The sequence below is a fragment of the Bidens hawaiensis genome, unplaced genomic scaffold (assembly GCF_021521415.1).
Source record: "Bidens hawaiensis isolate Kalapana, Puna unplaced genomic scaffold, B.hawaiensis_p1.1 tig00001961_1, whole genome shotgun sequence".
Classification (NCBI taxonomy): Eukaryota; Viridiplantae; Streptophyta; class Magnoliopsida; order Asterales; family Asteraceae; genus Bidens; species Bidens hawaiensis.
In genome coordinates this window covers 3362011-3383891 of record NW_027491109.1, presented here as the reverse complement: position 1 = coordinate 3383891, position 21881 = coordinate 3362011, and the positions used below count along the sequence as shown (strand labels likewise).

At 36.0% G+C, this 21881-nt stretch overlaps 1 protein-coding gene across 1 annotated transcript; it reads left to right on the top strand.

Moving 5' to 3' along the window:
* The first annotated feature begins 590 nt into the window (after positions 1 to 590).
* LOC143604893 (luminal-binding protein-like) lies at positions 591 to 6234 on the top strand. Its single transcript, XM_077081232.1, has 7 exons — positions 591 to 596; positions 694 to 893; positions 3784 to 4074; positions 4177 to 4388; positions 4468 to 4710; positions 4793 to 5510; positions 5614 to 6234. Exons 1-7 carry the CDS (start codon positions 591 to 593, stop codon positions 6110 to 6112), a joined length of 2169 nt encoding a protein of 722 aa, XP_076937347.1. The 3' UTR covers positions 6113 to 6234.
* The last annotated feature ends 15647 nt before the right edge of the window (positions 6235 to 21881 follow it).

Below are 21881 nucleotides of genomic sequence, written 5' to 3'. Positions count from 1 at the left end.
AATCTCCTTGTCAATCTTAACTTTGGCGTTTTTGGCGGAGCGTGCTCCTTTTGAGCGGATCTTGCCCGTCCTTAGATTTGGCGTGTAGCCGTATGTTTTTGCATTAATATGCGTTAAAACTTTTTATTTTGTTTATTATATAAACAAAATCAATATAACCAAAAAGTTTGAGGTTTTTGTGAAAAATAATTCACTTACATGAAAGATATGTAGCCATCCGTGCTTTGTTTGTAACGCATGTTCCGCATCCGCCATTCATAGTCGCGGTCTACGGCTTTTTCTTGTACATGCAACTCATGTTTTGAGTTGTTTATATGCCATACTTGAGGGGCTGTGCTGGAAGTTTGAAAATTAATTCACTTTCTTGATGCAAGAGTCTGTCACACTATGAAAAGGTGTGCTTCCATCATGCAACATAATCATATTCTGGTCCTTCATAGTAATGGTTTCAAATAGATCTGAGCACAGTTGAGTTCCGTTGTGCGGCGAAGTTGAATACGTCGCCGGATTTAGTTCCAATGCTCACCATAGTGCGGAGTTGACTCGCCGTAGCAAGCACGAGGTCCGCTATGGTGTAGTTTGAATCGTCGATGCAGGTATGTTGTCAGCGGTAACCGGATTTGTACCGCGCCACTCCGCGGTGACAAGTTATTGCCTTTTACTTGTGGTTGGTTTGCACGTTGGGCCAACCAGGTTGGAACTGTGAACCTGCGGTGGCGGAGTTTTATCCGCCGGAATAAGGTGGCGGAATGTGATGCTACTGTGCAGATGCATCATGGCGGCGCGCATGTAGGGTGGCGGAAGGGTGATCCGCGACCGCGCTTGTGGAAGGTGGGCGGAGTGCTGATCTGCGACTGCGCGCATTCATGGTGGCAGTATGTTGATCTACAACTGTGCGCATGCATGGTGGTGATGTATTGAACTGCGGTGGCGCATGCGTGGTGGCGCTCTGTTGATGTTGCTTTAAGGTGGCGCAAGCTCACTTGTAGTGGCGCACGCATGGTGGCGGGATTGTTGTTCCGCCATCTCGAGCATGTATGGCGGCGAAGTGTTGATCCTGAGCAAGCAAGCATGATGGCGGCGTGTTGTTTGGCGACAGTCATGCATGGTGGCGAGGTGTCAAATCGTCAGAGCATGAATACTTCCGCGGTGGCGAAGCACGCTTGCTTCGCGGTGAGGCGCGGACTCTACCTGGCCGGCACGTTTTTTTCTGGTGAGATTTGTAAAAGACACTCTTGGATGACAAGATTGAAGTTGGGACCCACATATCATGTTATTGTCCCCCTCTTACACGATAAAGTTGAACAGGAAATGGAACAACTCCCACCATTTTCTCTCTCTCTTTGTTATTTTTCTTTAGCAGATTTGAAAGCTCCTTTTCTTTGGACGGATGAGATTTTTGAAACGGATCTTGGCTGTATTGTCGAAAAAAAAAATGCAGATCTCGCACCGTGATAATTTTTTGGCAACCAAAATAAAGTAGATCTGGACGTCATAATCAGATCTCGTTAAAACCATCACAGATCCGGTGGTTTACCGTATGAATCTGGTGGTTTTTTTTTAAAAATTCTCAGATCTGAAAGGATTTTCAGATTTATTTCACCCTCTTGTTCTTCCAAAAAACAGATCTAGAAGTCAAAAAGAGAGAGTCGAAGATGAGGTTCGTTTTCGTGTCCCACGGATGACGCCAATGAAGAAACACAAAACCACTCCTCAAGATCTAACACGTTAGTCCGAGGGTTATGGTTAAGTATTTCCCACGATGGGTTATTGAAGGAACATGAGATCTCACCCCTCCTGGGTAAGATGGATGTTGCTCTTCGGTTTTGGAACTAACGAAGCCTCATCTCGATCTTCTTCTCCGGTTGCTTGAGACCTGCCATGGAAAAACCGGGGGGAGTGGAGGTGACTGCTAAGAGTAAACTCTTATTTACAGACATAAAAATATTGGTGGTGGCCATGAGAGTCCAAGAGAGGATCCTTTCAAATGAGATATGAAGGTCCTTTATATAGAAGACTCATGGCAACCATCATGAACCATAACCTTATTGGGCCAAGCCCGGTTAAGGGTTACCTCCACAACCCCCGGCCCATTGGGCCTTAGTTAGTAACCAAATAATAACATAACAATTATAAATGTAATAAATAAATGGTCGTACCGGGGGTTCGGGACCCTACCTCTACAAAGAGTGTGTGCACATTTACTCTCTTAAACACTTGGTACATTTTAAGGAGCTCTCCAATATGGCAGTCGATACTAGTGATTTCTCAATCTTTAAAACAGACAATAAAATATCTTCAAACGATTCTAGTCCAACTACTTCATGATTGTTGTCACATTAACCTCAACAACATGAAAGGCGAAAAACCCAGAAAAATCACAACGCCGTCCGAGAAAAGTAAAGGGAAGCAACAAACAAGATCAAACGTACCCGATTACACTGAAAATATTAAATTAATGAGTAGGACGAGACAACTTAACAAACTTCAAATGAAAAACTTGAGATCAAAACACTCAGGTACAACATATATCATTTGACAAAAAGATAATGGTTAGTCGACCGAGTTAGAAAAATACTTTATAGTTTATACATCTTGTACTATTTTTAGAAAAAAAGAAATCTAAATGTTATTATTAATTAATGTTCAAATATAAATTATATAATTACTAAATTATATTAAAGTAAAGGAAAAAAACATTTGACGCCTACGTGGCAGTGCTCTTGACTCGCCATGATCAGCATACCACGTGCCTTCTCAGATTGGCTAAAAAAAACTCACACCTGAAATACGATTGGTCCACGTGAGCAGCGATGACACGAAGCACCCAACAAATTCCACGTAAGCCATACCCCTATATAAACACCACCATCTGCACTTTAACAATCAACTTCTGAAATCAACCTTTCATTTACATACAAAAGCTCAAACCCTAAAGTATCACATTATTATTATTATTATTAGAATATTTGTTATTGAGTGTACGGCGGCGAAGAAGCATGGGGCGAAGCGGCGTCGTTTTAGCAATCGTATTAATCGGTAATGTTTTCATTTCAGCTATTGATTTGATTCTGTTGCTGCTACTGTTTTTGCTTAATTTATGTATGAATCTAGTGTCGATGGAATAATGTGTGATTTAGGTTTATAATCTCTGCGTTTGGATCCGCTTTCGTGTTGAGTTTGCTTAATTTATGATTCGTTATGTTATGTGATAATTAAGAAAGTAATTAAATGTGCTTGATCTGTTATTTATTCCTGATTAAGCCTGTAAACGAAGTTTGTTTATGTTCGTTCATTTATGTTTTAAATTTTTAAAAATATATATGTAGTTATGTTTATATCAATTTGTTTTGCTTTTGTGTATGAATGTAGCTTAGATTAAATAATGCATGATTAGGTTTTAAATCTATGCGATACCGAAAATACCAAACCGAAGGTACTGATGCTGAAAACATGAAAAATCGGGGTACTGATTGTGTTCGGTTGGTACCGGTCTGGTTTCATTTTAGATCTGAGAGGTTTTGTGTTGTATATGCTTAGATTCTAGGTTTTGTAGTACTGATATTATGTATGTGATAATTAAGAAAGTAACTGTGCTTGATCATTTAATGTTGATATGGTAATTAGCAATTACGAGTTTATCAATCGGTGAAATTGTTATGATTTTCAATTAATATAATCTGGAATTGTTGTTACCTTGTAAATATGGACATATGGTGCATGGATCAGTGTTGCCATAATTTGAAATATTTGATAAGTGTGCAATTGATTATCAACATCCAGTTATAATCTACAATGTGTTACACGTTGCTTATCTGCAATATCGATTGCAAAAGAAGAAGCGACCAAATTAGGAACCGTTATTGGGATTGATCTTGGAACAACTTATTCATGTGTTGGTGTCTATAAGAACGGTCACGTTGAAATCATAGCCAATGACCAAGGAAACCGTATCACTCCATCATGGGTGGCTTTCACCGATACCGAGAGGTTAATCGGTGAGGCAGCAAAGAATCAGGCGGCTGTTAATGCCGAACGCACTATCTTTGATGTTAAGAGACTCATAGGAAGAAAGTATGTTTTTTCTATCTGCTTGTGCATATATATTGGCATTATGTTGGTTTACAATTTACATTATTAAATACATTATTAAACATTGTTATCTTTATATCACAGGTTTGAGGACAAAGAAGTCCAGAGGGATATGAAGCTTTTCCCTTACAAGATTGTGAACAAAGACGGGAAACCGTATATTCAAGTTTCACTCAAGGATGGGACTAAAGTCTTCAGTCCTGAAGAGATTAGTGCTATGATTCTTACCAAAATGAAGGAGACTGCCGAAGCATTTTTAGGGAAGACGATTAAGGATGCTGTTGTCACAGTTCCTGGTAAGGAAACTGCAAATTACATGATCTGTATTTATGTACATTTTAAAAATGTTTGTTGATTACTTGATTTTTTGTGCAGCTTACTTTAATGATGCTCAAAGACAGGCGACTAAGGATGCTGGTGTGATTGCTGGCTTGAATGTTGCCAGAATAATCAACGAGCCCACGGCTGCTGCTATTGCATATGGTCTTGACAAGAAGGGCAGTGAGAAAAATATTCTCGTGTTTGATCTTGGTGGTGGAACTTTTGATGTCAGTATCTTGACAATTGATAACGGTGTATTTGAGGTTCTCGCCACAAATGGAGACACCCATCTTGGAGGTGATCATAATATTTCTTACTAACTAACCAACCAACCAACTAACTGTTTGCGGTGCTAACAGGTTTTGTTTTTATTTTTCAGGTGAGGACTTTGACCAAAGGATTATGGAATACTTTATCAAGTTGATCAAGAAGAAGCACAGAAAAGACATCAGCAAGGACCACCGAGCTATCGGAAAGCTAAGACGTGAGGCTGAGCGAGCCAAGCGAGCCTTGAGTAGCCAGCACCAGGTCCGTGTCGAGATCGAGTCACTCTTTGACGGTGTGGACTTCTCCGAGCCTTTGACCCGAGCCCGGTTTGAAGAGCTGAACAACGACCTGTTCAGGAAGACCATGGGACCTGTTAAGAAGGCTATGGAAGATGCAGGTCTTGAGAAACGCCAGATTGATGAGATTGTTCTTGTTGGTGGAAGTACCAGAATTCCAAAGGTTCAACAGCTTCTTAGAGATTACTTTGATGGCAAGGAACCAAACAAGGGTGTGAACCCTGATGAGGCTGTCGCGTTCGGTGCTGCGGTTCAAGGAGGAATATTGAGTGGTGAAGGTGGTGATGAAACTAAAGATATCCTTCTCTTGGATGTTGCCCCACTTACACTGGGTATTGAAACCGTTGGAGGCGTGATGACCAAATTGATCCCAAGAAACACCGTCATCCCCACCAAAAAATCTCAAGTTTTCACCACTTACCAAGATCAGCAAACTGTCGTCTCAATCAAGGTTTATGAAGGTGAAAGAAGTCTTACAAAGGACTGCAGGCTTCTTGGAACTTTTGATCTTACTGGAATCCCTCCGGCCCCAAGGTAGTTATAGTTATAGTTATAGTTATCATTGGTGTTAATTTATAATATCAAGTTAAAACGTGTTAACATTCGTGCTAATTATGTTCTCTTTCTGTTAATTCAGGGGAACCCCACAAATTGAAGTGACATTTGAAGTAGATGCGAATGGTATCTTAAACGTTAAGGCGGAAGATAAGGCGTCTGGTAAATCAGAAAAGATCACGATCACAAACGAGAAGGGTCGGTTGAGTCAAGAAGAGATCGAGCGTATGGTTCGTGAAGCAGAAGAGTTTGCTGAAGAAGACAAAAAGGTTAAAGAAAAGATCGACGCACGTAACGCTCTTGAAACGTATGTTTACAACATGAAGAATCAAATTAATGACAAAGATAAGTTAGCCGATAAGCTTGAAGCGGATGAAAAGGAGAAGATCGAAGAGGCAACAAAAGAAGCACTTGAATGGCTGGATGATAACCAGTCAGCCGAGAAGGAAGATTATGATGAGAAGTTGAAGGAAGTTGAGGCGGTTTGTAATCCGATTGTGACAGCTGTTTATCAGAGGTCGGGTGGGGCCCCTGGTGGTGCGGATTCGACCGAAGATGATGATGACCATGATGAACTTTAGGTTTTTGTTTAGTATGGATTATGTGTATTGGTATTGCATTACATGAATTTAGAAGATTAGGGACATGACAGAAATTAGATTCCTTTCTCTTTTTGGTTAATGTGAAGTGATAGTTTTGGATTTGCATCATTTATAATATTTTAAACAACTTTGACCATATATTTATTGCTCTTAGATGTCTTATGTTGCTGGTTCGCCTTTTTTGTTCTAAACTGTATTAACCGAGAAACGGACCTGCCAACACATTCTGAGCTGGTCATTGTTCTGGCTGCATGTTCAGCCCGTCTGGACTGGTTTATGCGCAACCTATTATCTGAAACCGAAGTGACTGATTAATTAATAAAACATAGATTTTAAGGATATGGATCAAATACTATCGTGTTTGGTAATAGATACGCTGTGTTTTGTGTAAACCCAACTTGTTACACCCTAAAACCAAGGTGAGACCAATAGTTAGATTTACCCAAAACACGACCTTTTTATTATTACACACAAAGAAAGTCTTAAGATCCTTTGTATTATTAACTACATAAATGCTCAAGTGTACGAATGCACCATTAAAAGAACATTACATTTGTAGAGATTTTCCAAATTATTTGTGTGTATTGAATTGAAAATCAAACAATATTATCAGACATGAATGATGAATCCACTGCTACAACTCCTTTTAAGTTTTATCAAATGTTCAAAAGCCACAAGTGTTGACATCTAGAGGCCCGCTTTCGGATCTGCTGAATCCACTGCTACAACTCCTACACCATTTTTACCAGATGCATCGTTTTTCAATACTAACTTCGCTCACGAGTTCATCGATCTTCTTAAACTGATACTCTGCACCATAAATAAAACAGACTTAGTTGCGTCATTAACTAAATATTTAATGTAACATACTGTCCTTAATAAGTCGGTCGAGGGTTTAAATCCGCATGGCAAGTTGTGGTGTCTTTATCCTAACACAAAATCTAAAAATTGATGTTAAAAATATAAAATAAATAATAATTATAAGTTCGCATAGGGCTGTTGACGAACCGAACAAGGCCTTGTTCATGTTTGTCCGTTAAGTCTTTATCAGACAAGCAAACGGTTCACGAACACCTAACCAAACAACAAAGATCAGCACGACCGTATCTCGTTCCACGTTGGCATAAATATTTTTACCTTAAAATTGATATATTTATGTTGGGAGCCCAAAGAGATGAAAAATCAAATATGTTGGGGGCCCAAAAGAATGATAACTAGCATTTTTGAAACAAAAGTGCATCAATGGTAAAATGGGTAAAGATTTGAACCACTCAACAAATACATATCATAAAAAACTAACAAACAAAAATAACCATGCCATCTTATTTATCTTAATATACAGAAGTCATCACAAATCATTAAAATTATATTATCATAAAAAAACTAACAAACAAAAAGAACCCTGCACCTTAATGCATAGAATCATCACAAATCATTAAAATAGGAAACAAGAATCCGACAAAATGAAAACGAAATAATTTTAACCAAATAAAAGATCGATAAAAAACTTCTAGCTTGTTTCACACTTTAATGTCTCCATGCCGGTAGCAGATCAGGTAGGGTTGAATTATAAAGTCGGATACTCTGCATCACACTCCCCATCTTTAATAAAACTCCACCTCGAGTTATGCTTGCGAACCAAAGCCCCCTAGCTCGAAAGAAACATCCACCCTATTTTTCTTTATTATCATCACGACCTGCCAAACAGTTCAATTTCACAAGTCGTCTCAACCAACTCTAGACTTGAACCACCTTGGTCTATTGGGTTCAATTTCACAGTTCAATGATCATTGGCATGCACAATTTTGCTTTTCTTCAAAATGTGATCTTTTGGTATATGCATTTAACTAATTTAATTATGATTTATGAACATATGGTTATTTATAATTACCACTTGTATAACATGGTCTTAGTTTTAATGAGAAAATATTGATCCTTTTATATATAACACAAACCGAATTACATCTGGATAATGGGTAAGCGAGCAACAAGCTGCGCCGCTATCCCCTTTTGAATCGCAAAGCCTATTCTATTAAATATAAATCCTTGGTTCCTCGGGCTCTGCGAGTCACTGTGGACCACCTTCTGCACCCGCTCCAAGAAGCGAACCGCCTCGGGAGCTAGGGATCCAAAAGTGTCGAAGGCAAATGGAATGAACACGTGCTGATTCTCCAAACACAATGTCTCATGCTTAGCAACCTTCCTAGACTCCGCTCTCAAAACCGTCTGTCCTGGTACGAAGCCACTGTCTCTTAGCCTCACCAACGGGGACACCCCAGTGAGGTCAACACACGCATGCTTACCCCCTGCCCAGCTAAACACAAGAACATCCGCAGGATGCAGGGTAGATCTTCCCTCACGCGGATCAGTCAAAAAGTTAACAGGTGCCTCTTTCTTGGCTGAGATCCCGGCACGACTAAGCACATCCCATAACACATCTCTAACCCAGTCATGACGATACTTGAATCCCGGCAATTCCTTACAGTGGAGGACATGCTCACCGAATCTATCCAAACAAGCTTTTTTACAAATGGGGCATAATTCATCTGGAGGGAAAAGGGGAATCATAAGCCGGTATTTAAGGATGACTCTGTATTCAACTGCCGACATCCGTTGCCCAAGACCTTCAATGGGCATAACAGTCAAAAAATCCTAGGCATGAGCCCCCTTGAGACAAGTTAAACTGCCTTTTGTCTCGGGGTCATATCGAATCGCTCCTCCAAATCATGTACGTGTTTACCATAAAGAGCACTCGCCAAGGTTTGTTGAGGTTTCTTGGGGGCTGTCTCCTTATCAGTAAAACCGCCTATATCAAGGTTCGGGAGAGTTGTTCCAATATTACCAAGTGCAAAAGAGTAGTCAGGATCTACCCCTGTAACACCAGCGTTTCGCAGGACGTGGTCTTGCAATAACACCATGTTATAAGGTGTGTTAAGCCTATATGAGAAATTACAAGATTAAGGCGTTTTTCCAAGTTGTTATATGTCAACAGTCATGTCAATCAGAACAAATTCACATTTATATTATAGTCATGAGATACACAAATTTATAGTCACGTATCTATCTTTAATTGTGTATAATTTTTATGATCTAAACATAGTACACATATTATGAGTTACAAGAGTATAGAAAGTAGATATGTGAATTTGTTTCACGTGTCAATTATTATGTGTGACGCGAGCATTTTTAGGGATATGATGATACAACTTACAAGGATACAAAAGGAAGATACTTGTAGCTAGTTTGTTTAACATTCATTAATCGTATGTTTTATGTATTTGTTACTAGTCATAAAGAAAAAGCAGACTTCGACCATATTAAAATTCGTGTATTTCACAACTATATATGTTATAAAACTATTAAAAAATAACTAAACTGTAGCATACCCTACCCCAAATTTCAACATGTTAAATTATTGCAACTTTGTGTCACTCATTGGGTCCAGAAAATGTGTTGTACGTGACTAGTGGTTTTCTATGCAACAAAACGTGACAAATGTTGCATGCAGATTCAACAAGAAACCTATTTATGTCACGGACATTGAAGTCACAAACACAAATCTCCACTTTATGTCATGACACTCATCATTCTAGTGTACAATTGTTTCTTCCATCAGTGAATAAACAGTACTCTCTAGATATATGAGAAGGAATCATATGATACAGATCTCTTTTATCATTTTCTGTATTATTCAAATTATTATTGTACTATCGTTCTGGAAATAAGGTAAACTAGTATCGGATTTAGTGGGGGCTTCATTTAAAGGTGGTGGTAGAATGAGGCAAGTGTGCATGTCGTCACTTAGAATTTAAATGTCTCGACCGAGCCGAAATAGAAATGCCCGTCGGCTTTAACAAGTAACGAAACAAAAAGTCATGTATGCCCAATACCTCAAATGGGTTATGGCTAAAAAAAAAAGATTGGGCCCAATATCTAATAAGAAGATTAAGATTTGCACTTATATTATAAAATCTTTTTAAAACAATATATATGTATATACAATGTTGTGCCCTCGAAAATTAAGTGTCTCGGCTGGCCCGCGGTCGCCAACCCACCAGACAACCTTGGAATGAGGACACCCACATGGCCGTCCGATAATCACTTAAAATTTTAGGGCTTGAGAGTTGGGATGAGTAAAAAAAAGTCACTCTAATAAATCATATTTTTAATTATGTGACAAGTAATCTGACACTTTTGTCAATTATATTGCATTTTCAAACCCGGTATTGACTAAAGAAAAAAATAATAATAATAAGATACAAGATACTAAAATGTTTCATATATAACATAAAGTAAAAAAGAGTTCTTGAAGAATCGTATTAACAAAGAATTGATTTTTGACAAAGTTATTTACTTTTCTTTTTATCGGTACTCGAGTAGGAAAAAAAGGTTTTAAGTTATCATGGATAGATTGGTTGGAAAACCTTCTTTTAGGCATGTAAATTTTTTTATTTTTGCACGTCTAGTTTCTGTCTAATTTCCTGCTAGTCGGTGTTTTCTAACATATCACCACCGTTCAAAAAAAACAAAGGAATTTTTTTTATTGCCTGCCTACCTGCTATGTTGATGTAATATCTATATTTCTATATAATGAAAGAAATATTTTAATTTGCACCAAAAAAAAAAATATATATATATATATATATATAAAAAAAAAACCACAACTCATGGGTATTGGGCCCATTACCTTTTGTTTCATGGACATACACTTTTCTTTTACACAAATAAGTTAATCTCTCCGTCTTATTAAAAGTGTCCGTATTTCCTTTTTTATTTGTCATGTTACAAATGTTCATTTTCAAAATTTATTAACAATTTTCATGTTTACCCTTAAACACACACAATTAACATTAATAAACAATATTGATGGACTCAATTTTCAATGAGATTATTGTCATTTGATAAGCAAAAAAAAGTAATCATTAAACCTACTTTAAACTTTGTGTTTTAACCATGACACTTAAAGAGGGATTTAGTATTTTGTAGATTTTTGTTTTAAAACAAAACTATATATAAAAATATACTTTCTTTACAATTATGATGGACATCTCAGAAGACTTGGGCTGGTCCAATCGCCCTCCCTTTGGGCCGGCCCTACACGCTGTAAACCATTTAAAATGGTCTCAGGTCATAACATATTTCTTCGTTAAGGTGAGTATGGGTCTTGAAGCACTTTTTTATCTCACTATGAAATTAGATGCACGTCACACCACCAATATTGTTACTAACTACATATTCGTGAAAACCAAAGGCCGGTACTCTCTTAAAAGAGCACTATTGAGTATTCATAACGTCAAATCACTTGGTACAAATGATTGAACCTTGAATCATTAAGCCGTAGAGCTTTAGTTATAAAATTTACACATGTTCCGTCATAAAGTTAACTAGAATTTGCCACGTGGCCCACTCTTGTTTTGTTTTATTATTGTTGATCTCTTATGTGTAGTCATAATGTCTCATCCCTGAACGTTACACGTCATGTGGCGTCCAGTCAGAGTTATGATTGTTTATAAAAAGAGGGTGTAGTCATAATGCTCCATCCCTGGGCGTTATGCGCCACGTGGCGCCCAATCACTTTTACACTTTTTTGTTTTTAAATAATAATTCATTACATTTTTAAATATAAAATTAAATTAAAATAACATAAACCCTCAAAACTTGTATTATGTAGGAAACTCCTTGTTCAAAAAGCCATCCATAATGCCTAGGGGGTGGGCGGTGTTCCCAGGCATTATGACACCAAAACGCCACCATAAAACCACCACTACGGATGGTCTTATAACTTTGAAAATATGAAGCTTTATAAAAGGATAAATTCCCTAAATAACCCTTTTGAGGTAAGAGAAAGTGGAAAATAGCCCAAAATCACTTTTACACTTTTTTGTTTTTAAATAATAATTCATTACATTTTTAAATATAAAATTAAATTGAAATAACATAAACCTCAAAACGTGTGTTATGTAGGAAACGTCTTGTTCAAAAAGCCATCCATAATGCCTAGGGGGCGGTGTTCTCAGGCATTATGACACCAAAACGCCACCATAAAGTCACCACTACGGATGGTCTTATAACTTTGAAAATATGAAGTTTTATAAAAGGATAAATTCCCTAAATAACCCTTTTGAGGATAGAGAAAGTGGAAAATAGCACAAAATCCCTATATATTCCCAAAATAGCCCACTAAATTTGGACTGATACGACGAGATCTGACGAAATATTTAAACCAATAGAAATCTGACAAGTGTAATTTTTTTTGAAAGTCCGACGGGTTATTTGAAAATGTTGGGGGACCAGTCCATATTTTCCACTAAATGTTATTCTAATAAAACAGTATTGTCTGATGGTTTAATAACGTTTCTTACCAGATCTCTTCAAATTCCAAAAACTTGAAAAATTGTGCCTTTATACTTAGTTTTTCAAGACGCATTTGGGGTGAATTTTTACCAAGAAGACGAGCTAGTAGTTTATTTCTTACGTGTTGAAATCTAGTCCACATCTACGATATTAATTCTTAATTCGTCTACACCGACTAGATTTTATGTGATTTTGTCTACTCCGACATGATCTTCCAATGAATATTACTTACATTACTTTTCATATACATGTGTTTCTTCATCTTCCTCCTTCATCCATTGAATAATACCACCCTAAACCTTCAACTTTCATGGAATTTGATAATGTTGTTGTTTGTTATGGTGGTAATTGGCAAACCGAACGTTGAGATTATGTTACCATCGTAATAGGAACCAATGAACCCGGGACCCATATCCATAACCTCCACATGATCTCCCCTCTTAAAGTTCATGGTTTTGATTCAAGAACAAGTGTTAGAGTTGATTGTGGAAAAGTAGTGAATTATTGAGGAAGATGAGATTCTACATATAATGTAAAATATGGACGGACCCGTAAGAATTTAACTAAAATATCATCTCCATGGTACAAATTTAAAAAATATGTGTCTTGAAAGACAAAATTGAAAGACACATTTTTCCATGTGTTTAAAACTTGTAGGGTCAGGTAGAATACCTTAATAAACCATCTGGCAAGAAAGCTTCTGAGAATAAGATTTAGTGAAGAAATATTGACGAGTCCCTCGATATTTTCAAAATTATGGTATTATTGGTACAAATTCACCTCAAATGTGTCTTGAAAGACTGAGTTTAAAAACACAATTTCCCAAGTTTTTGGAATTAGAAGAGATCTTGTAGGAAACATTATTATGTCGTCGGACAAGACTGTTTTATTAGAAGAACATTTAGTGGAAAATATGGACTGGTCCCCCAACATTTTCAAATAACCCGTTGGATTTTCAAAAAAAAAATTATACTTATCAGATTTCTATTGGTTTAAAGATTTCGTCGCCCCAATCCAAATTTAGTGGGCTATTTTGAGAATATGTAGGGATTTTTTTGGGCTATTTCTCACTTTCTCTCCTCAAAAGGGTTATTTAGAGAATTTTCCCTTTATAAAATTCTAAAACATCGTCCTAGCGCGTTTATACTTATCTAAGTTTTGGTGTAAGTTTTTATAAAACGTAGTTGTACGAAATGTACATGTCACTGAAGAAAAACCATACAAGACATTAAAGTTTCTTCAAGTCTTCGTTTTCTTTTACGTTTAATATAATGTTTTATAAAATTATAAAAGGACACCCCAAATCACCATTGAAGGGCAAGTGGTTCCGCAGGTAACGAAGTTTAAGTATCTAGGATCATTTGTTCAGAGCGATGGGGAATTAGACAGCGATGTGACCCATCGAGTTCAGGTAGGATGGTGTAGATGGAAAGCAGCCACGAGTATATTATGTGACAAGAATTTCCCAACTAAAAATTTTATAGGGTAGCAATTAGACCTGCAATGCTATATGAAACAGATTGTAGGGCCATCAAGAAGGCACAGGTGCGGAAGATGGAGGTAGCAGAGATGAGAATGCTACGCTGGATGTGTGGGCACACAAGGTTAGACCGAATAAGAAACGTTGTGTTTAGAGAGAGATTAGGGGTAGCTAACATATTAGATGTAACAACCCGACCAAAGGCGGCGGAACATGCCGGGGTGCAACGGATTGCCCAAGAACACAAGACACTATTAAAGTGACAATATTTCAGCTCATTAATTTCATTCAATCATCAAAGTAACACATATTATTCATATAAATAAACAACAAAATATAAAAGATAGATATTGTTCATTCTTCTAATATCCTAGCCATATCAAATAGAATGACGTCTTCGAACCCCAACTCAAGTAATAATCAAACCTGTAACAATGCTTAAAATAACATTTGTCAACACGTATGTTGGTGAGCAATTTCATAGTTTTGAGTATATATAATATGAGCGAAATCCACAAACGTATATGAGACTATAAATAAAAGCATCAATCGGGGCATATAAAACATATGTAAATGGGGATCCTTTCTACTCGGTAACAACCGACATACTCGGATAATGAGGCCCTATTCTACTAGCACAAGGCTAAGTAGTTAGGGGAGCGTATGATCATACTTAATGAGGCTCAACAACAACATAAAAATAAACACTCGCGCAAGTAAAGCATATGAGACATATAACACACAATAGAGCAAGTATTCTAGCATCATACACCCTAAAGTTTGTGGTTTGAGAAATGAGTATAATATAAATCATTTTTGTTGAATAAATATGCATGTTACCCCCAAAAGATAAAAGTGAAAACGGGGGATGAAATGTACTCACATTAACTAAATAACTCGAAAGATTGATTCGTGAATAATCGGAGATCGGGTTTAACGAGCAAGACCTAGATTAAATGGGTCTTAAGTTAGTAGGTAGTCTTGGAAGGGTTTAAAGTAAAATATGACAAGTATAGTAAATAAATGAAGTTCATGGTTTAAAAATATACATAGTTGGGAAATTAAAGACATGTTCTAAAAAGTAAGTTTACTCGAAACCGGGTCTTGGTATTCCATTCATAATTATTACTCAACCTATGTTAAGTAACTTATGTGGGTTGTAATGCACTAATGCAAGACCCATGGGTGTATGAATACCAAAACAAGGTTTTAATCGAGTGTTCGGACTTGTTAATTTGGGTCTAGATAATTAACTAAACTCAAAGTTAACTTTCCAAAATATTTTGAGATAACTCAATAAAATCAAAAGACTTAACCAAGTATATAGTTCTATTGTGAAGAACCTTAACGTCCGTTAAGTGAGTATTTGGTTTCACCGGTCCAAGCTTGTTATAAGATCAAGTTGGATTCCGACACAACAAGTAAGTTGATAAAATACTTAAAATTAGTTTGAAATACATTCTTGAAAAAAAAGATGAGTTTCGATGACCAAAAACACACTTGTGTGTCTTAGGCAAGTGAACTCGGTTTAGTTCGGTTTTGGTTCGGTCCTTGACTCGGAATGATACCAAGGATGGTTTCCACATACCTAAACACCATAGAACTATCAAAATGGTTTTAGAAGTTACAAAGTTCAAATAAACATGTTTCTTTAACTATTTTAAACAAAACTAGTAAACAAAACTATTCAAAACTAAAGCTAGTAAACAAGAGTTCGATCTTGGTTCGGTCTTGATTCGGGTCTAATCTCGGGATAAAACCGAGACTAGTGACTTCATACCCAAGACCATGAAACTCTTTAAACATGAATTAAAACTACACATTTTAACTATTTTAAACAAAACTAGTAAACAAAACTATTTAAAACAAAAGCCAGTAAACAAGAGTTCGGTTTTGGTTCGGTCTTGATTCGGGTCTAATCTCAGGATAAAACTGAGACTAGTGACTTCATTCCCCAGACCATGAAACTCTTTAAACATGAATTAAAACTAAACTACTTACAATATAAACAAGACTAGTAAAGCATTAAAGGAAAATAGTATAATCAAGAACTACAAAGAGTTCACCATGAAGCCTTGCCTTGTAGCACATCACCTCCCGAAGAAGATGAAAGCCGAAGGAAACAAGGGGTGCATATTATATATATGTTGTGCCACAAGATATGAATTAACAAGTAACAAACAAGAATTAAAGAAGGTTATTGCTTGATTATTAAGAACCTTAGAGGTTAGAGATATGAAATTTGTTTGGGAGAGAAAGAAGATGAATGAGCAAAGAAAAATGAAGAGGATGGGGTTGTTTATATAGGGAAGGATTCAAACTTGTTTTTCTTGGTTTATATCAAAGCTTTCATGTGTTTTAAAAAGGTTAACTTAGTCAAATAATACAAACAAAATGGCCAAAAATCCGAAATGTGTGCAGCTAGGGCGTGGCGGCGCGCGACCGGCTCCCTCCCTTGAGTCTGCGTGGCGCGGCGCCTCCAGGGGGGCTGGTCCAGTTTGGTTCGTGATTTGTTTCGGGCCGTTTCGAGTCGTTTTCGAGGCGTTTTTAGTGTTTTAAAGACCGTTAAAAAGTGTTTTCGAAGACCGACAAGTGTGAGGTGATTATGAAACATAAAAGTCCATGATTTTATATTTTCGAAAGATTCGGTTTACAATCGGGTCGGGTTTTGATACAAATACATATACAAAAATAACCGAAAAAGACGAATGTTACATCAGACAAGATAAGAGGATGGAGATTGAGATGGTTTGGACATGTGAAGAGAAGACAGACGACGAATCCGGTTAAATCCGTAGAAAACATTAATATAGAGGGGAGGAGGGGTAGAGGACGACCTAAATTGACTTGGGATGAGAGGATTAAGCATGATTTGATAGACCTAAATCTCTCCGAGGACATGGTTGGGGATAGAAATTATTGGAGAAGTAGAATTAAAGTTAAGGAATTTTAGGGAGAAATGAAAACTTTAGGGATTTCTATTTACCTTATTTTTGGTCACACACCATTATGATATTTTATTTTCATATATATATATATAGTACTATCATTTTTATTACGTGCTATTGTCAACTATATTATAGTTGAACTTTGATTTCATTTTATATTGCCTCATACAAATGTAGTCTAGAGTTGATGGTCTCTCTAGGAGCCACCTCTCTATCCCGTTGGATAGAGGTATGGTGAGCCTACATCCACCCTCCCCAGACCCTACTTATAGCTTGGATATTGGTGGGACTTCACTGGGTATGATTGATTGATTGATATAATGTTTTATAAAATTACTGATTTGGAACTTGGACCCCTCCAAGAGTTGTTTCTCTATGAAAGACTATCACATGAATTTAAACAGATTACCCACTGAACAGTGGCGAATCCAGACGAAAATCTTAGGGGTAACGTTCAATTTTTTATACCGTATTTCATACAATGTAAACGAATATTGTTTATGTCACACCCGACTTAGGGCCTAGGCGTGAGACCAATAGTTGGTACCTGTTTTGAAAATATATCAGAGTTTTATCGGAAGTCTTTAATTTATAATAAAATATTAATATATATTTTGAAACATTAGTTTATTGTAAACTTTTATTTAGTATAATAAAATATTTGATTTATTAGAAAGCTTCTCGAATAATAAATATTCGAGGGATTGATTTATAAATCTTGTTTGATTTTAAAACTTGTTTAAATATTGTTTGCAATATTTTAAGAATTTAAAACTAAGTCATCTCTACCTTGCAAGCATCATCTTCTTGGATGGCTATAATTCCTTGCTACATGTGCTAACTTTAATTCCTGAAACATTTGGGGGGGGGGGGAACGTCAGCGATATGCTGGTGAATCGTTGAATCTAAAAACATTTTATAAATCTGACTGACAAGATAGTTTTCCTTTGAACAATCTCAGCAGATGTGTCTATTATTTCTGGGATTGTGCCACTGCCATACACACACAATTCCGGTTCTCCGGGAATTGACGCCCATTGGAGAACTTTAATTATGATTCTAGTCTACGGCCACGTAGCCTTGTTTGATAGACTAGATTAATTATGTTTGGATCCAGACACATGTGTACTCGGTCTGAGTTGCTTTTATTTTCTATCTTGTATTTTAATAGGGATCACGTAATCCCATAAATATTTATTTGACTGTCTTTGTTTAAGATAAACAGCCCGTTTATCTTGACTGAAAAAGGTTTAACGTATTCACATGTGACTGTCTGTTCTGAATGATGTGGTTATCTCGTTTGAAAACCTTTGTGAATGATTGAATGATTGACCTATAATAAAATAGGTTTATATAAATACCCGGATCGTCTCTTAATCCAGCTACAGACCTTTAGTCTGGTTTTGATAGCTTAAACCTTGATTGATCATTTATTTGAATAAAACATTTTGGACATGAATTCTTTCTCTTTATTTGCCAATCATGTACTATGTTTCTTCTTCAAGAAAAATGTCATTGTCTATAATCTCTGTTTATAAAGTCTTATGTTTCTTAATCATAAAAAAACATTATTTTGACTATAACATTTGTACGTAAAAACTTAGGTTTCTTAATTATGAAGAAACCATATTTTTGTTATAACCTTTGTTTATATTATTTTGTATTTCTTAATCATAAAGAAATCTTATTTAATTGTACCTTTTTAATTTAGATTAAGGTCTAGGCTATACCCATGACTAGAGTCTAAGTCTTTATTATTTTATTAATATTTTATACGGGCATTATGCCTACCTTGCTTGGCTTATAATTTTCTAGACTCTCGAGCAGCACTTCGACGCTTATACGTATATTGAGAATCTTGATCAACAACTCCTCGGCACGTAAATCGAGGCACGGCGGTCTTCGAAACTCGTTGGTACGCACTTTGAGGCGGGACGTCGGGTCGTCTTGATTCGACACGATTTATGAGGTCAACACGCGTCACGAGGTCGGCACGCAAAACGAGATGCGCCGGTCGTCGAGATTATCGGCACGAACATCGAAGTGTCGTAGGTATATGGTACGAATTACGAGGTGATGATTGTCGGGTCGATAACATGGAAACAGAGGTGGAGAGAGAAAGTATTTTCTAGAGAGAGAGAGTGGGGTGGTGTGAAAAAGGAGTCATGAACCCTCCTATTTATAGCTGAAAATTGGTCCCATCGTGATACGCGATGGAACCTTTCTTTTGGTCATCGCGTATCGCGATGACATATGTTACTCAGAGAGCGCCATGTGTTTCCACGTGGCATGACACATCTGCCATGTGTCGCCACGTGGTGGACACGTGTCATCTTTCCATTATTCTTAAACAAATTCTTTTTTTACCATATTTCATATAATATATATATATATATATATATATATGGGATGGATCATGCGAGAAGTGATATTATAATAAGAATTGCGAGAAGTCGATCTCAACAATTGATTATCTCCTAGTTGTTCAAAACATTAATTCCCCTAATTACTCCTAAATTATTCTCCATATTAAATCTTGTAGAAAGTTACAAATTTTAGAAAAGATAAATTGACTTCTTCAAAAAACATCGTCTAGAATAATTTTAATGAAATATAATCGAGAGAAATTTTTTTACATTCATGGTTTCATAAGATTTATTTGAATTTTGTTTTACATACCTACATATGAAAATAAATGTACATGTAGATGAATTGTAATTAATTGATCACCGTACACATGTAACACATTGTAACATCCCGAAATTTCTAAGAATAAATAATTAATATATTATTTATTTAAGATGAAAAAGTTTACTTGAGTTAATAGAAAAATAGTAAAATGATAAAGATGGAAGGATAAGTAGGCTAATATTGTGACATCCCACATCGGTTGGGAAGGAGAACTAAGCCTTCTTTATAAGGAGGTGGATACATTCCCCATCATAGCGCATTTTGGGCGCTTAATGGTAGTGGATGAGAGGAGAATTCCACAGTTAAGCGTGCTCAGGTGGGAGAAGTATGAGGATGGGTGACCACCTGGGCAACCAAAAGCAAATCCGTGAGGCGATGGTGGTACGTCCCGGCCAAAGCGGACAATATTATGGTGCGGTGGTAGCTGGGTTGTTACAAATGGTACCAGAGCCAGGGCCGGACCGGTGGTGCCAGGTCCCGCGAGGACGTTGGATCCCTAAGGGGGGTGGATTGTGACATCCCACATCGGTTGGGAAGGAGAACTAAGCCTTCTTTATAAGGAGGTGGATACCTTCCCCATCATAACGCGTTTTGGGCGCTTAATGGTAGTGGATGAGAGGAGAATTCCACAGTTAAGCGTGCTCAGTTGGGAGAAGTATGAGGATGGGTGACCACCTGGGCAACCAAAAGCAAATCCGTGAGGCGATGGTGGTACGTCCCGGCCAAAGCGGACAATATTATGGTGCGGTGGTAGCTGAGTTGTTACAACAATAATCTACATATAGCTCATTTTTAATTATACAAATTGTTTAGTTATTTTTATTTTGATCAAAATGTAACTCGTATTACAAACACAACTTATTTTCATCTACATAAATTTTGTTTCTTTTGTTTTCACCAACACATAACTAATATTCACCTACACATAACTTGTATTCACCTACACATAAGTCGTATTTCCTACACATAAAAGATAGATTATAGAATAATTAAAAAAAAACATGATGTGTTCCTACATTGCGAATATTTTACAAGTTTAGGCTAATACTATTAATTGTATGTGATATCATGAACAAGTTTTGTTTGTGTATGTTAGTTTTGTGATCTCCGTAGGTAAATACAAATGGGTAGGCTATACCATGAAGTAAATTTGTATATATAGGTTAATATTATGATTTGTGTAGGTTACTATGAACTAGTTATGTGCATGTATATTAATATTGTGATCTGTGTAGGTGATAATATGAACTAGTTTTTTTATGTGTAGGTTAATATTATTATTTATGTAGGTATTTGTTTTTACGAAGGTCAATGTAATTTTTTTTATAGTATGAGTATGGTGGTTTTGTTTTATGTATTTTTTGATGATTAAATAAAAATAAAAAATAAAAATAAATGTTTAGTCATTTGGTCATTTCTAACTTAACATTACTTAGTATTAATTACCAAAAGAAACTCCTAAACTTTTTACTAATATACTTCTACAATTAAACAATCCAAAATTAAATAGAAAACTTTTGATTGGTTAGAATCTCTTCTTGCAATTCTCACCATAAGAACACTTCTGAAATGAACCAAATCCAATATATATATATATATATATATATATATATATATATGTGTGTATATTAATTTGGTGTTAGATCAATATCATCATTTTTTTGGAATTTTCGTTTAAAAAGATTGATAATAAGACTTTGTTGTTTCATCTTTCAAGCTCCCTAATTTTCGTAGAAATAAAATTTAAACCATAAATCCATAATCAATTCTAATTTACACATAAACCTTAAATCCCTAATCAGTTCCAATTTACATTATTAAAATCTAACTATACCATTAAAACAAAAGAGTTTAACTCAATATGGCCTCTTTCTATTGGTGTATTCTTAAACTTTACATTTTTATCTAACACTTCTCTATTTTTCATGTGAATAAAAAAATTCTAAAATAAATAAAAATACTAGAAAATCAATGATTATTAATAATACATGTGATTTTTTTTAAAATAAATTAAAATACTAGACAATCAATGATTATTAATAATTCACGTGAATAAAAAAATTCTAAAATAAATTAAAATACTATACAATCAATGATTATTAATAATTATTAAATATTTTTAAAATCTGGTCAAACATCATAATTAACCTATTAGTGTAATTATGATATTAATTATTCTAATTATTATAAGAATTCAAAAAGTTTACTAAATCATATCATTTACATTATATAAATCTCAAGATTGAAAACCTAACCATTTTAATCTGTCTCTCTC

Excerpts from the sequence above, each read along its gene's own strand:
- LOC143604893 (XM_077081232.1), top strand. Across the intron at positions 894-3,783 it reads CAGTATGTTGATCTACAACT|TTATAATCTACAATGTGTTA; the intron begins GTGCGCATGCAT and ends ATCAACATCCAG. Across the intron at positions 5,511-5,613 it reads GGAATCCCTCCGGCCCCAAG|GGGAACCCCACAAATTGAAG; the intron begins GTAGTTATAGTT and ends CTGTTAATTCAG.